The sequence below is a fragment of the Gorilla gorilla genome, chromosome 13, assembly GCF_029281585.2.
Source record: "Gorilla gorilla gorilla isolate KB3781 chromosome 13, NHGRI_mGorGor1-v2.1_pri, whole genome shotgun sequence".
In the NCBI taxonomy this organism is placed as follows: domain Eukaryota; kingdom Metazoa; phylum Chordata; class Mammalia; order Primates; family Hominidae; genus Gorilla; species Gorilla gorilla.
In genome coordinates this window covers 93,929,226-93,945,494 of record NC_073237.2, presented here as the reverse complement: position 1 = coordinate 93,945,494, position 16,269 = coordinate 93,929,226, and the positions used below count along the sequence as shown (strand labels likewise).

At 40.6% G+C, this 16,269-nt stretch overlaps 1 protein-coding gene across 4 annotated transcripts in view; it reads left to right on the top strand.

The window, feature by feature from the left end:
* TSTD2 (thiosulfate sulfurtransferase like domain containing 2) overlaps window positions 1-16,269 on the top strand; it is a 33,654-nt gene that overhangs the window by 5,733 nt on the left and 11,652 nt on the right. For all 4 annotated transcript variants that reach the window (XM_055350021.2, XM_055350024.2, XM_004048326.5 and 1 more), the window contains exons 2-4: window positions 394-608; window positions 1,997-2,313; window positions 10,108-10,228. In XM_055350021.2, coding sequence (XP_055205996.1) covers window positions 444-608; window positions 1,997-2,313; window positions 10,108-10,228 — 603 coding nt within the window. In that variant the 5' untranslated portion in view covers window positions 394-443. The remainder of the gene's footprint in view (window positions 1-393; window positions 609-1,996; window positions 2,314-10,107; window positions 10,229-16,269) is intronic.

Sequence of the window (16,269 nt, the reverse complement as noted above, 5' to 3'; positions counted from 1 at the left end):
TCAAATGCTGTTGCTGCAGAAAGGCTTTTCCTACTCTCTGTGTTTGAAGGGCTTCTCCATCACTGCCTCCCTACCCTGCTGATTATTCTTCATAACCTTTTCACCATCTGACTTTAAAAATAAAAAATCAATTTATCCACTTGTTTACTTCACCCTACTGGAATGTAAACTCTAAGCAGGCAGAAACTTTTTCACTTTCGTTTACTGCTATATTCTCAGTGCTTAGAATAGTGCTTGACTTTGAGTCGTTCCTAAGTAAATACTATCGATTTAGTAAGTAAATGGATGGTTAGCTTGGGCTACTTTGCCCATGCTGATTTGCGTGATTAGCTTCATATTTTCTTCAAGAAATCAAAGAACAGCATGGCTGCTTCTTTCTTATTTATATTCTAGGAGGTATTTAACTGAAAGGAATATCTGCTTCACTGTTGCAACCAAACCAGATGCCTTCTTCCACTTCACCAGACCAAGGAGATGACCTGGAGAACTGCATTTTAAGATTTTCTGACCTGGATTTAAAAGATATGAGTCTTATTAATCCCAGCAGCAGTCTTAAAGCAGAATTAGATGGCAGTACAAAAAAGAAATACTCGTTTGCAAAGAAAAAGGTAGAATTCTTATTAATGTTTCATGATCATGTATGTGTGGTTAATGCAGATACATTTGGAAGTCGGTTATCAAGGTTGCTCTCCAGCTCAAGGTAAAGTCTAGTCAGGAACATTAACCAGTGATGTTAATTCCATCCCAGGCAAAGGGTAATCATAGGCAAGGTGTGGTCCTGGAATAGCCATGGTGGAGTACTTGAGGAGGGTGGATCCTGGACAGATGGATTAGATTTCATTCCCCACCCCCCAGGTCAAAAAAGACCATAAACAAAGTTGAAAACCAAATGACAAGTGAAGAAAAAAGTTGTTAATTATGATCAACAAAAGATCACTAAAAACACGAATCAGTAAGAAGATAAATGCTATAATGGAAAAATAGGCAACAGATTTGAACAGGCAAGCCAGAAATAAATAGAATAAGCAGGAAAAAGTATTCAGCATTACTACTAATCAAAAATATTAAAAAAAATAGGGTAGCATTTCTTTTGCCTTTTATTTGGACCAACATTAAAAATATTGATGATAAAAAACACTGATAGAGCTCAGTGAGGCTATGGATAAAATGGCACCCACATGCTTTTCTGGTTAGAGTATAAATTGGTACATTTTTCCTGGAAGTCACTATTACAGATTAAAATTTCATGTTCTTTGACCCCTCAATTTTTATTTTAGATATTCTAAGTAGGTGGTTAAAGATATAGAAAGATGGATGCATGGAATGCTCATTCAACATGGCTTTTAATTGCAAATATTAGAAACAATCTAAATGTTCATCAGTTGGTAACTGGTTAAGAGAATTTTCTGTTTGATTGTTTTACAATAAGCATAAGTAATTTTTATAAAAACAGTAATATTATTTTGCAAGAAGGAAGATATTTTGGTACGTTTCTTCCTGGTCTTTTTCAATGTACTTTTTAATGTGGTTAAGATTACATTGCATAAGCAATTTTATCCAATTTTTTTCACTTAATATTATAAAATATTTTTCCATATAACTTAAAACTGGCTGCTTAATATTCCATGGTAAGCATACTTCATAATTTACTTTCCATATTCCTTTTGAAAATAACTGATAGTGTTATTTGTGATATTTTAGGCCAAACTGTATTATGTGTATTCCAGTGTGACTTAGTCTTATATCCTGAGAATAAAATTATGATGCTGAGAGTTATTTAACCTCCTCAATATAAAGCCTAGTTTTAATTTCTCTAATAGTCTCTTCTAAAGCTTACTAATAAGAGAAGTGTTACTTCTCAGAGAATTGTATGACATAATGGAACATAAAACTAGAAGCCCCTGTGGAAAGATAATCTAAGGAATCTTAGTGAGACTTCTATTAGCCATAAACCTAAGGTTATTTAACAGTGTTAGCATTTGAAATCTAATTGCAGGCCTTTGCCCTTTTTGTCAAAACCAAAGAAGTTCCAACAAAAAGGAGTTTTGAATGTAAAGAAAAATTGTGGAAATGCTGTCAGCAGCTATTCACAGACCAAACCAGCATCCATAGACATGTGGCAACACAACATGCTGATGAAATTTATCACCAGACAGCTTCTATTTTAAAGCAACTGGCTGTGACATTGAGCACCTCAAAGAGTCTTTCGTCTGCAGATGAAAAGAACCCTTTAAAAGAGTGCCTTCCACATAACCATGATGTGTCTGCTTGGCTCCCTGATATAAGCTGCTTTAACCCTGATGAGCTGATAAGGTAAGATTTTCATTCTGTATTTTGGTTTGATTTAAAGTATTTTTCCAACCACAATGAGATACTACAATTCACCCATTAAAATGGCTAAAGTGAGAAAGACCAACTCTGTCAAATGTGAAATGAGGATGTGGAACAACTGGAACACCCAGTCACTGTTGGTGGGAATGTAATATGGCACAACCACTTTGGAAAAGTGTTCGGCAATTTCTTAAACATGCATCGTTCCTGTGGCCCACTCCTGGGTATAATACCAACAGCAATAAAAACATATCCACAGAAAGCCTTGTACAAGAATGCTCATAGCAGTTTTAGTCATAATAACAAAAAACTGGAAACAACTGCAAATATCCATCAACAGGAGAATGAATAAACTGGTATAGTCATGTAAGAATATTGCACGACAATAAAGTGCTATGAACTGCTAATATTCAAGAACATATATGGGTGAATGAGAAAATCCTTATGCTGAGTGAAAATAGCCAGACAATACATATTTTCTGATTTCATGTACTTGAAGGCAAAACTAATATATGATGATAGAAAGGTTCTGGCAGAAAGTTTGGGAATACACAAGAGATTTTTTGAGGTATTGGAAATGTTCTGGTTTTGATAGTGGTGTGGATTACACAGGTATACCTGTGTCAAAAATGATCAAACTTTACACTTAAGATCTGTGTATTTCACTTGTAAACTGTGCCATGCTTTAAACATTTTTAAATAAATAGGGCAGGAAAAACTAAGCAAAAAAAAGGGGGGGGGTTCTTTTAAGCTAGATATCATTATCTGTATGATTTCAAATATATGTATCCAGAAAAATGCATCATTTATTAGGTTTATTGGGGAATGTAGCATTGCACATAGTGAATTTTTCAGAAAGCAGGTAAATGTAGCTTACATTTTAAAGCATCTAAACTTTCTTTGATTTAACCTTTTTTTTTTTTTCTGGAGTCTTTCAAACTGCATTAGACTCTTCTTTAGTTGCATAATTAAACAGAGTATAGTGAATGTGATTGAACTTTTTCTGAGTGCTTTAATGCCATCAGGATGAACTTAAGTAGGATGCCAAGGTATAAAAGTTTGTCTTTTTACTAAGAAGGCTCAGACTTACTCTTCTGTTACCTCTCCTCCCTCTCTTCTAATTCTAGATCCAAACCCTCTGTATTATTGCTATGTACCAAATTCAGCTTACAGCAGCATAGTTGGTGTTACTAGCTCAGAGTCTCTCATGAAGTTGCAGTCATCTCATTGCTTGACTGGGGCCAGTAAATCTGTTTCCAGGTTCACTCATGTGGTTGGTGGCAGGCTTGTTTTTTCAGTGGCTTTTAGTCAAAGGCCTCCATTCCTCTCTGTGGGGGTCTCTTCATAGGCTGCCTGAGTGCTCTCATGACATGGCATGTGATATGTGAGAGACAGAGACACCAAGACAGAAACCACAATCTTTTATGACCTAATCTCAGATTGCCATACCATCACTTTTTATTGATGCTATTGGTCACGTAGACTAACCTCAGTACAGTGTAGGAGAGAACTACACAAGGGTCTAAATACCAGGAGGCAGGATCATCAGGGATCATCTTGGAGGCTGGGCACCATACCTCAGAGTTGTTACTTTTTAGTGTGTATTACCTAGCAGCACTGCCTGCACTTTACCTATTCTGTCAGGATCTTAACTACTTGCAACAGCTAGATCCTTAAGGCACAGAATTCTAGAGGCCTAAGTTAGGCCAATAACATGCATACTATATATAGCCAAAGACCATAGCCTGTGCAGCAGCATATACGCAGTCAGTTGACATTGTTTGTGAGGTTTTTTCTTTTTTTTTTTGAGACAGAGTCTCACTCTGTCACCCAGGCTAGAGTGCAGTGGTGTGATCTTGGCTCACTGCAACCTCTGCTTCCCAGGTTCAAGTGATTCTCCTGCCTCAGCTTCCCGAGTAGCTGGGATTACAGGCATGCACCACCATACCCAGCTAATTTGTATTTTTAGTAGAGACAGGGTTTCACCATGTTGGCCAGACTAGTCTTGAGCTCCTGACCTCAGGTGATCTGCTCACCTTGGCCTCCCAAGTGCTGGGATTACAGGCGTGAGCCACTGCATCCAGCCTGTTTGCAAGGTTTCTTGGAGACCATTCTACATATTCTTTAGGGAGGAGAGGTAAAGAAAGAAAATTATATTATTTTCAAAAACAAGTGGGAAGACACAGAGACATTAATGATTCCTCTACCCTATGTAATGTCAGAGCTTAAAAAAGCGTTTTGTATTAGTCTGTTTTCATGCTGATAAAGACATATCCAAGACTGGGCAATTTACAAAAGAAAGAGGTTTAATGGACTTAACAGTTCCACATGGCAGGGGAGACCTGATGATCATGGTGGAAGGCAAGGAGGAGCAAGTCACATCTTACATAGATGGCAGCAGGCAAAGAGAGAGAGCTTGTGCAGGGAAACTCCTGTTTTTAAAACCATCAGATCTCGTGAGACTTACTATCACAAGAACAACATGGGAAAGACTCATCCCCGTGATTCAGTTATCTCCCACTGGGGTCCTCCCATGACACGTGGGAATTGTGAGAATTACAATTCAAGATGAGATTTGGGTGGGGGCACAATCAAACCATATCATTCTGCCCCTGGCCCCTCCCAAATATCATGTCCTTACATTTAAAAACCAATTCTGCCTTCCCAGCAGTCTCCAAAGTCTTATTTCAGCATCAGCTCAAAAGTCCACAGTCTGAAATGTCATCTGAGACAAAGCAAATCCCTTCTGCCTATGAGCCTGTTAAAAGCAAGTTAGTTACTTCCTAGATACAATGGGGGCATAGGCATTGAGTAAATACAGCCATTCCAAATGGGAGAAATTGGCCAAAACAAAGGGGCCACAGGCCCCATGCAAGTCCTAAATCCAGCAGGGCAGTCAAACTTTAAAGCTCCAAAATGATCTCCTTTGACTCCGTGTCTCACATCCAGGTCATGCTGATGCAAGAGATTGGTTCCCATGATATTGGGCAACTCCGCCTCTGTGGCTTTGCGGGTATAGCCTCCCTCCTGACTGCTTTCACAGGCTGGGGTTGAGTGTCTGCATCTTTTCAGCGCATGGTGCAAGCTCTCAGTGGATCTACCATTCTGGGGTCTGGAGGACCATGGCCCTCTTCTCATAGCTCCACTAGGCAGTGCCTCAGTGGGAACTCTGTGTTGGGGCTCTGACCCCACATTTCCCTTCTGCACTGCCCTAGCAGAGGTTCTCCATGAAGGCCCTGCCCCTGCAGCAAACTTCTGCCTGGGCATCCAGGTGTTTCCATACATCCTCTGAAATCTAGGCAGAGGTTCCCAAACCCTGATTCTTGACTTCTATGCACTCACAGGCTCAACACCACCTGGAAGCTGCCAAGGCTTGGGGCTTGCACCCTCTGGAACCATGGCCTGAATTCTACATTGGCCCCTTTCAGTCACAGCTAGAGTGGCTGGGATGCAGGGCACCAAGTCCCTAGACTGCCCACAGCAGGGGGACCCTGGGTTCGGCCCATGAAACCATTTTTTCCTCCTAGACCCTCAGGCATTATCAGGGGAACCAGCCCCCAGTATTTCAACGTAGGTTCTTTTCTATTTTCTCTAAGTGTTGGCCGGTCTGAGAAATAAAGAGAAAGAGTACAAAAGAGAGAAATTTTACAGCTAGGTGTCCGGGGGTGGCATCACATGTTGGTAAGTTCTGTGATGCCCACCTGAGCCACAAAACCAGCATGTTTTTATTAGGGATTTCAAAAAGGGAAGGGTGTACGAATAGGGAGTGGATCACAGAGATCACATGCTTCAAATGGCAATAAAAAAGATCACAAGGGCGGAAGGGCAGAGCAAGGTCACAAGGCCAGGGCTAAATTAGAATTACTGATGAGGTTTCATGTCCCACTGTGCACGCATTGTCTTTGATAAACATCTTAACAGGAAACAGGGTTCAAGAGCACAGAACCAGTCTGACTAGAATTCGCCGGACTGGAATTTCCTAATCCTAGCAAGCCTGGGGGCACTGCAGGAGACCAGAGCGTATTTCATCCCTTATCTTCAACCGCATAAGGCAGACACCCCCAGAGTGTCCGTCCATAGGACCACCCGGGAATGCATTCCCTTCCCAGGGTTATTCCTTACTGGGAAAAGAATTCAGCGATATTTCTTCTACTCGTTTTCTTCAATAAGAAAAATATGACTCTGTTCTGCCCAGCCCCGCAGGCAGTCAGACCTTATAGTTACCTCCCTTGTGCCCTGAACATGGCTGTTACCATGTTCTTTTTCAGGGTGCCCAGATTTCATATTGTTCAAACACATGTTTTACAAACAGTTTGTGCAATTAACACAATCATCACAGGGTCTTGAGGTGACATACATCCTCAGCTTATGAAGATGACGGGATTAAGAGATTAAAGACAGGCATAGGAAATTATGAGAGTATTGATTGGGGAAGTGATAAATGTCCATGAAATCTTCACAATTTATGTTTAGAGATTGCAGTAAAGACAGGCATAAATTATAAAAGTATTAATTTGGGGAACTAATAAATGTCCATGAAATCTTCACAACTTATGTTCTTCTGCCACAGCTTCAGCCAGTCCCTCCGTTCAGGGTCCCTGACTTCCCACAACAAGGCATGTGATAGGAGGGGCTGTCATGAGGACCTCTGACATGCCCTGGAGACATTTTCCCCTTTGTCTTTGGGATTAACATTTGGCTCCACATTACTCATGCAAATTTCTGTAGCCAGTTTGAATTTCTCCTCAGAAAATGGGATTTCCTTTTCTATTGCATTGTCAGACTGCAAATTTTTTGAACTTTTATGTTTTGCTTCCCTTATAAAACTGAATGCCTTTAACAGCACCCAAATCACCTCTTGAATGCTTTGCTGATACCCTAAATCATCTCTCTCAAGTTCAAAGTTCCCCAAATCTCTAGGGCAGGGGCAAAATGCCACCAGTCTCTTTGCTAAAACATAACAAGAGTCACCTTTGCTCCAGTTCCCAAGAAGTTCCTCAGCTCCATCTGAGACCACCTCAGCCTGAAGTTCATTGTCCATATCATTATCAGCATTTTGGTCAAAGCCATTCAACAAGTCTCTAGGGAGTTCCAAACTTTCCCACATTTTCTTGTCTTCTTCTCAGCCCTCCAAACTGTTCCAGCCTCTGCCTGTTACCTAGTTCCAAAATCACTTCCACCTTTTTGGGTATCTTTTCAGCAGCACCCCACTCTACTAGTACCAATTTATTGTATTAGTTCATTTTCATGCTGCTGATAAAGACATACCCAAGACTGGGCAATTTACAAAAGAAAGAGGTTTAATGGACTTACAGTTCCACATGGCAGGGGAGGCCACACAATCATGGTTGGAAGGCAAGGAGGAGCAAGTCACATCTTACATGGATGGCAGCAGGCAAAGAGAAAGCTTGTACAGGAAAACTCCCAGTTTTAAAACCATCAACTCTCATGAGATTTATTCACTGTCATGAGAACAGCATGGGAAAGACCTACCCCCATGATTCAATTACCTCCCACTGCATTCCTCCAATGACACATGGGAATTGTGAGAATTACAATTCAAGATGAGATTTGGGTGGGGACACAGCCAAGCAATATCAGGTTTTTATTGCCAGATACAGTTTTCTGAGCTGAATATGTTTTAGGAAGTGTATTAACTTTTAAAACTGAATCATAGGATTAGATGTTTAGATCCTGGCCTTGAAAAACTCACCAAGTCATATTACAGAATTCCAGAGGACAAATTTCTGACTTTAAGCAATTATTGAACAATTTGATAAACAGAAATACAGTTGATCCTTGAAAAACACGGGGTCAGGAATCCAAGGATTAGGGGCAGTTGAAAATTTGCGTATAACTTTTAACTCCCCCAAAACTATACTAATAGCCTCCTGTTGACTGAAGCCTTATCAGTAATGTAAACAGTCAATGAACACATCTTTCTATGTTATGTATATTATATATTGTATACTGTATTAAAGTAAGCTAGAGAAAATGTTATTAAGAAAATCATAAGAGGCCAGGTGCAGTGACTCATTCCTATAATCCCAGCATTGTGGAGGGCCAAGGCAGGAAGATCACATTAGGCCAGGAGTTCAAGACCAGTCTGGGCAACATAGTAAGACCCTGCCCTACAAAAAGAAAAAGAAAAAAAGAAAATCGTAATATATATTTACTATTCTTTATGTTAAATGGCTCATCATAAAGGTCTTCATCTTTGTCACCTTCTCATTGAGTAGGCTGAGGAGAAAGAGGGATTGGTCTTGTTGCCGCATGAGTGCTAGAGGCACAAAAAGATCTACAAGTAAGTGGACCTGCACAGTTCAAACCCGCGTTGCTCACGGGTCAACTGTAGTCCAAATTTGATCAATTTTTGTCATTACTACTCAGTGCCACATTCCCTTTTACTTATTGGAAAGGAGCAAGAAAGCAAGTTGAAGTAGAAGTCACACTTGAGCTAGTCACTAAAATTTTCTGTACCTTCATTTCCTCACCTCTAAAATTGGAATAATAATGCCTGCTTTGCCTACCTCCCAGTACTGCAGAATGAGTTATATAGGACGGTGATAGTATGAGCAGTTGTGAACTACACTGTGCTATACAGATATGGCCCTTCCATTTCATATGGCCCCACACTTCAGGGAATTTACTTACTAGTTAGAAAAACAAAAAGACACATGAGGCAATTAGCAGATGATACAGGTTACATAATTATCAGTTGAATTGTATGGTACAGAGACTAATTTGTTATAGGAGCTTAGAGAAAGGAAAACAGGATCTAAAATAGACAAGAAGGTTTCATGGAGGAGCATGGAAAGCATGGAGGAGACTAGGCCCTGAAATATGATGAGGCTGTTGAGGAGGGACTCAGACTCCAGAGCTGGATAGGACCTTAATTGTCGTGTACTGTAGCATTCCCTAAAATATGTTCTGTGGAACACTAGTTCTAGAGGATGCTAACAAGGTATTGAAAAAAGGGGTATTAAAGACAAATTTGGGAAGCACTCAGTCAAAATGTTGTTACTGCAAGACTTCTCAGAGCCTTTAAGAGGCTTTGGCTGTGATTCTTAAGGAGGGAGATGCTGTCTGCAGGGTTTCCAAACATAATTTTATAGAACAGCTTCATAACATACTTTGGAAAATATAGTTTATTTCCATTCTCTGATTTTACAGATGAGGAAACCAAGGCCCAGAAGTGATGAAAGACCTGCCTAGCTAGTTAGTATAAGACAGCCCAGTGCAGTAGAAAGAGTATAGATCTGGTGTCAGAAGACTGGCGTTTAGGTCCTTACTATCACTTTCTGGCTGTCTGACTTGGGAGGAATTGGCCTTAATTTATTCAGCTGTAAAATGGGGATAATAATAACCTGCATCATAGAAAGAGGGTTATAAGAATAAATGGAAGTGAAACTTTTTTGTATGATGATTCATACAGATACTGCCTTATGTGAGAGGATAAGCCAGAATGGAACCAAATTTCTAACTTTTCTATGAATTGGAGTTACTAATACCTGTCTCTTGGATGTGACCATTAAATGAGGGATCAAAGTAAACTCACTTTTTGTAAAGTAAGTTCAGTGCAGATACTGTCTTCTGTAGAGCAAATATAAAAAGAAGTTGCTTCTCATTTCAGGAGGAGAACAATAATCACAGCAAAGACAGGCATGAGTGTCCTCATCTTAGCCTTCCCTCAGACTGCCTGGGTGTACTTTATGAATTGTGACTTCTTTATGCCAGCGACTCAAATGCTCTTTGCCTTGGATTTTCATTTTACAGTGGCCAGGGCAGTGAAGAAGGGGAGGTGCTCCTTTATTACTGCTACCATGACCTGGAGGATCCCCAATGGATCTGTGCCTGGCAGACAGCTCTGTGTCAGCACCTGCACCTCACAGGCAAGGTAACACCTTCTCCTATATTCCTTCCTTCACTGGGTCCATCTTGCCTGCCAACCTTGGATTGCAAATGCTGTGCTCATTATAAAAAAGATTCACTGTTGAGTTCTTAAAAGTTAGGGAAATTCTGCTGGGCATTTAAGTAGAATATTAGGCAGCTATTAACATGGTATTTTATAAGAATATTTACTGGCATAAACCAGGAGTCAGCAAACTTTTTCTTGAAGAACCAGATAGTAGATAATTTTAGGTGTTGCACAAAAAACTATTCAGTATTGTTATAGCATGAGAGCAACTATAGATAATAATGTAAAAGAATTGGATGGCTGTGTTTGAATAAAACTATATGCAAAAGCAAGGACAATATGCCGACCCTGGTATAGGGAAATGTTTGTGATATATTAATTGGAAAAACATTTTATAGAACATAGAGGTGTGATTCCAAGTTGCTTCTTAATTTTCTGGAACCTGCCAGGGTCATTTACCAGCTCAGGGTATTGACATTTGCTGTTTCCTTCCTCTCTAGAGTGCTCTTCCCTGCACCTTCACATGGCACATACCCCACTTCAGATCTCGGCTCACATATTGTCTCCTTAGAGCTGCAGTCTGAAGTAGTCCTCTCCAGATCTCATCACATTCTATCCCTTTCTGCTTTTCAAAGAATTTATTACTATCTGAAAGTATAATCTTCATTTATAAGCTTCATGAGGACAGTAACTTTGGGCTTAATTGATGTATTCTCAGTGCTGGAACAGAGCTTAGCATGTAGTAGACCCTCAGTAGATATTTGGAGAATATAGAATGAAGGAATGAATGCATGTTCATGACAAAACCAGAAGTGCATGTATAAATATGGAAGGTTGTGTATACCAAAATGTTAGTAAGGATTATCTAGGCATGTAGGATTATCGATGGTTTTTATTTTCCTAAAATATTCTCTGATTACATTATACACATGCATATGTCTATGTATTTTATATGACTTTCAAAATTTAAATAGAAAGGAAGTGAACTAGTTTCCCCCTGAAACCCCCTCTGATTATGACACTGTGATGCCTTGTTTCATCTTTCCCAACATATGACCCAGGTCTGAATTGATCAGTGATATTTTTCACATCCATGTTTTCTAACAGATAATGATTTCATTTACCTCATTCAGTTCATCACCAAGGCCTGCCATTTCCACCTCTTCAAATGTTCCTTAATTCCATTCCCTTCTCTCTTCCACACTCACCACTTTAGACCAAACCACCACCTTCTCTTACCCAGTCCATTCAGTAGCTTTCAAATTACTCTTCAGCTTGCCATCCCTGCCTGCCACTTAATCCATTCTCCACACAGCCATAATGATCCTAAAAGGTGAATCAAATCACATCACTCCCTCCTCAAACTCTTTCAGTGGCTGCCACTTCCGGTGCATATGGAGGAAATCCAGTGCCTTAAAAATGCCCTTAGGTTCCTGCGTGAGTTGGCCCCTTCTTACCTTTTCCTCTCGTCTGATACTTTTCTTTGCTCATTATACTCCAGCAACATGGTCTTTCAGTTTTTTGGAACCCACCGAGTTCTTTTCTCTCCTTGGGCCTTCTTACAAGCAAACTATCTTCAAGGAACTCTCCTACACCCACTCTGCTGCTCCAGTCTGATTTTTACTCAAGCTTAGTTTTCAATTTTCATGACACTTCCTCAAAGAGACCTTTCCTATCAATCTAAATTCATTTTTCCCAGCGCACTCTCTCATGGCATCTTGTAATTGTTTTTCATAACATTTGTCCATTTGTAACTTTTATTTTAATATCTGTGACCTCCCATAGTCTGTAAGCTCCTAAAGGGGAAAAGCTATATTTTTTTCAACCACTGTATCCCTAATTCCTAGCACAATTCCTGGTGTAAATAAGTAAATAATATTTAATACATTCATCACCATTCCTATTCAGAAAACTTCCACACCCTGAAAGATGGATACTCTCACAGTAAACCTGAATGCACAAGGTTTGAAAACAGCCTCTTGGTTTAGAGGCAGATTATTATTCTTGGCCCAACCCAAGTGCTAAATTAGCAATGAGGGATCTTACCCACAAGGTGGCAGCACTTGCCTAGATCTTGGATATAAATTCCTAGGTGTCAAGGATACATGCCCAGTTTAATGAGAGTTTTGTGTTTGGAGATTTGGCAAAATATCAGTGCCTAAGCAGGGAAAGAGAAGAACCTGACAGTTGTGGAATTATGTGAAAAAAGCCTCTACTCTATTGCTGTGTATTCCTTATTGCCTGAAAAAATTTGAGGGGATACATTGAAGGCTTTGGAAAGGAAAAGTTATAAGATTGGGAGCTAGTAAGATCTGGTTTTGAATCCCAGATTTACCAGCTATCAGCTATACCACTGGGCAAGTTACTTGATTTCTCTGAGCTTTTGTTTCCTTTTCTGTAAAACGGGGATTATGATATCTGCCTTTCAGGATTATAATGTAATGCTTCTGTCTCATAGCAAGTGCTGAATAAATGCTAATGATTGTTCTTCTCAGTTTCTTACAAGGCCTTCCTCACTAAGGAGCTTTGAAGGATTTCTGTTAGAGAATCCTGGGGGTTCAAAGTCTAGTGCACGAGTTTAGAGCATGCTCTGCCCTAGCTATATAGGGAGCAGATGTGCTTGTCTTCTCTTTGGGTTCTGAGATTAAAATAAATTAGAAAAGAATCTACTAGCCTACCCCAAGAGAGGTACTTAGACATACATACTTCATCCTACCTGCTGTAGTCAGAAACCCTTTTGGAGTGGGTTTTCTGACTCTTACACTGATTGGGCTCTATTTTTCTATGTAGTCCACTGTAAGTTGGTAGTGGGGACAGTAGCCTGTGTAGCAGAGATGTCACAGGCTTCCTGCTTCCCTCTCCCATGCCCAGAACTGGCTTCACTAGACTGCAGCACTGTTTCTCAAGGAGTCTGGATGTGACCTGGAATCTTTGTCATGGAACTCTGGAAAACATTTTACAGTACTATACATAGAGGTGTGATTCCAAGCTTCTTAATTTTCTAGAACCTGCTAGGATCATTTACCAGCTCAGGGTATTGACATTTGCTGTTTCCTTCCTCTCTAGAGTGCTCTTCCCTGCACCTTCACATGGCGCATACCCCACTTCACATCTCGGCTCACATATTGTCTCCTTAGAGCTGCAGTCTGAAGTAGTCCTCTCCAGATCTTGTCACGTTCTATCCCTTTCTGCTTTTCAAAGAATTTATTACTATCTGAAAGTATAATCTTCATTTATAAGCTTCATGAGGACAGGAATTTTGGTCTTAATTGATGTATTCTCAGTGCTGGAACAGAGCTTAGCATGTAGTAGACCCTCAGTAGATATTTGGAGAATATAGAATGAAGGAATGAATGCATGTTCATGACAAAACCAGAAGTGCATGTATAAACATGGAAGGTTGTGTATACCAAAATGTTAGTAAGGATTATCTAGGCACGTAGGGTTATCGATGGTTTTTATTTTCCTAAAATATTCTCTGATTATATTACACACATGCATATGTTTGTGTCTTTTATGTTCTTTCAAAGTTTAAAATTATATACCACTTCCAATGAGTTGGCATTGGCTTGTGCCATGAATCTTGTTTTATATCCATACCCTAAAGAGTTGATCACGTAGGGCCAGGTGCGATGGTTCATGCCTGTAATCCCAGCACTTTGGAAGGCCGAGGCAGGCAGGTCACGAGGTCAGGAGATTGAGACCATCCTGGCTAACACGGTGAAACCCCGTCTCTACTAAAAATATAAAAAATTAGCCGGGTGTGGTGGCGGGCACCTGTAGTCCCAGCTACTTGGGAGGCTGAGGCAGGAGAATGGTGTGAACCTGGGAGGCAGAGCTTGCAGTGAGCCGAGATTGCACCACTGCACTGCAGTCTGGGCGACACAGCGAGACTCTGTCTCAAAAAAAAAAAAAAAAAAAAATTGATCAAGTGAGGCATCAACTGATGTGTCCTCTCTGGACCCTAAAAAAGGACAGCCATTAAAAATTTTCAAATTATGACGTACTGGTATATATCAGTGTTATATGACTAGAACAATATAGGACTTTGAATTAAATCATCTCTTTTTCCAGACAGTGCCATGATGCCACATGTGCTGCCCTTGCTAGCACTTTTCTTTAGAGAGCTCAGTTCCCTTTAAAGATGATCCATCTTTAAACTCATCCACAGGATTTTGTAGTACGAAAACAACCAACTCTGCAGGGCCCCCAGAACATTGCCTCTTAAGGCTGGGGCTTTACCCCAGGCTGTAATGTCCCCTAACCAGGGGAGCATTTCAAAGAGAATATGGGACTTGAGATGCCAAAGAGCCCCAGATATGGATGCACATTCATTTATTCAACAAATCGTATTGAGTGCCTACTATGTGGCAGGCACTGTTCTAGGGGATATGCTGGTGAGCAAAACAGACACACACCCATGTGGAACTTGTATTTCAGTGGATGGTTTGCAGTGGTGGGCTGTCCTCCAAACACCATGCAGAGATACATGCTCATGTATACGCTCTGCCCTCAGATGTACTCTGTGCTTTAGGATTTTGGTAGTATCTCCTCAGCAGTTCTTTTCATTTCTGGTGCTCTTTAGTTCCCTTTTTATTCATATAAAGAAATTAAGATTCAGAGGAGTCAATTAACTTTCTCACAGCTACATGCAAGTGAGTGGCAGAGCTTAATCTTGAGCCTAGATCTGCTGACCTCTGTGGAGGACTCTGTTAAGCTACCTGGATTTAGATTAAGCTCAGAATTCACTTCTTTGGCTGTTGGACTATTGTAGCTCCATAGCAAATGGGGCTTTCCGGGAGTTTTATTCACATTCTCTTGTTCAGCATGCATGAAACAGAATACCTCATCTGAACTGTAGGCTATGCCATTTTAGAAAAATACAGGTATCCAGCTGAGCACGGTGGCTTGTGCCTGTAATCCCAGCACTTTGGGAGGCCAAGGCGGGTAGATCACTTGAGGCCAGGAGTTGGAGACCAGCCTGGCCAACATGGCAAAACCCCGTCTCTACTAAAAATACAAACATTAGCCAGGCTTGGTGGCGCATGCCTGTAGTCCCAGCTACTCAGGAGGCTGAGGTAGGAGAATCGCTTGAACCCAGGAGGTGGAGGCTGCAGTGAGCCGAGATTGTGCTACTGCACTCCAGCCTGGGCAACAGAGCAAGACTCTGTCTTAAAAAACAAACAGGTATCCATCTCACACCTGTCAGAATGGCTGTTATTAAAAAGTCAAAAAATAACAGATGCTGGTGAGGTCGTAGAGAAAAAGGAATACTTATACACTATAGGTGGGAGTGTAAATTAGCTCAGCCGTTGTGGAAGACAATGTGGTAATTCCTCGAAGACCTAAAGACAGAACTATCATTCGACCCAGCAATCCCATTACTGGGTATGTACCCAAAAGAATATAAATTGTTCTGTTATAAAGACACATGTGTGCATATGTTCATTGCAGCACTGTTCACAGTAGCAAAGACATGGAATCAACCTAATGCCCATCAGTGATAAACTGGATAAGGAAAATGTGGGAATACTATGCAGCTATAAAAAAGAACAAGATCATGTCTTTTGCAGGGACATGGATGGAGCTGGGAGCCATTATCCTTAGCAAACTAACGCAGGAAGAGAAAACCAAATACTACATATTTTCACTTATAAGTGGGAGCTAAATGATGAGAACATGTGGACACATAGAGGGGAACAACAGACACTGGGGCCTTTTGGAGGGTGGAGGGTGGAAGGAGGGAGAGGATCAGGAAGCATAACTAAGGGGTACTAAGCTTAATACCTGGGTGGTGAAATAATCTGCACAATAAACCCCCATGACACAGTTTTACCTGCAGAGCAAACCTGCACTTGTATCCCTGGACTTAAAAGTTTAAAATAAAAAAGAAAAACACAGATATCTTTGTCCAGTAACACTTTGGTGTCCTCAGCAGCGTCTCTGCTTTTCCTGTTAAACTCATTGACACACATGAGCCTATTGTTCTTCCCTGGAAAGATAACCAAGCTAAGAACAGT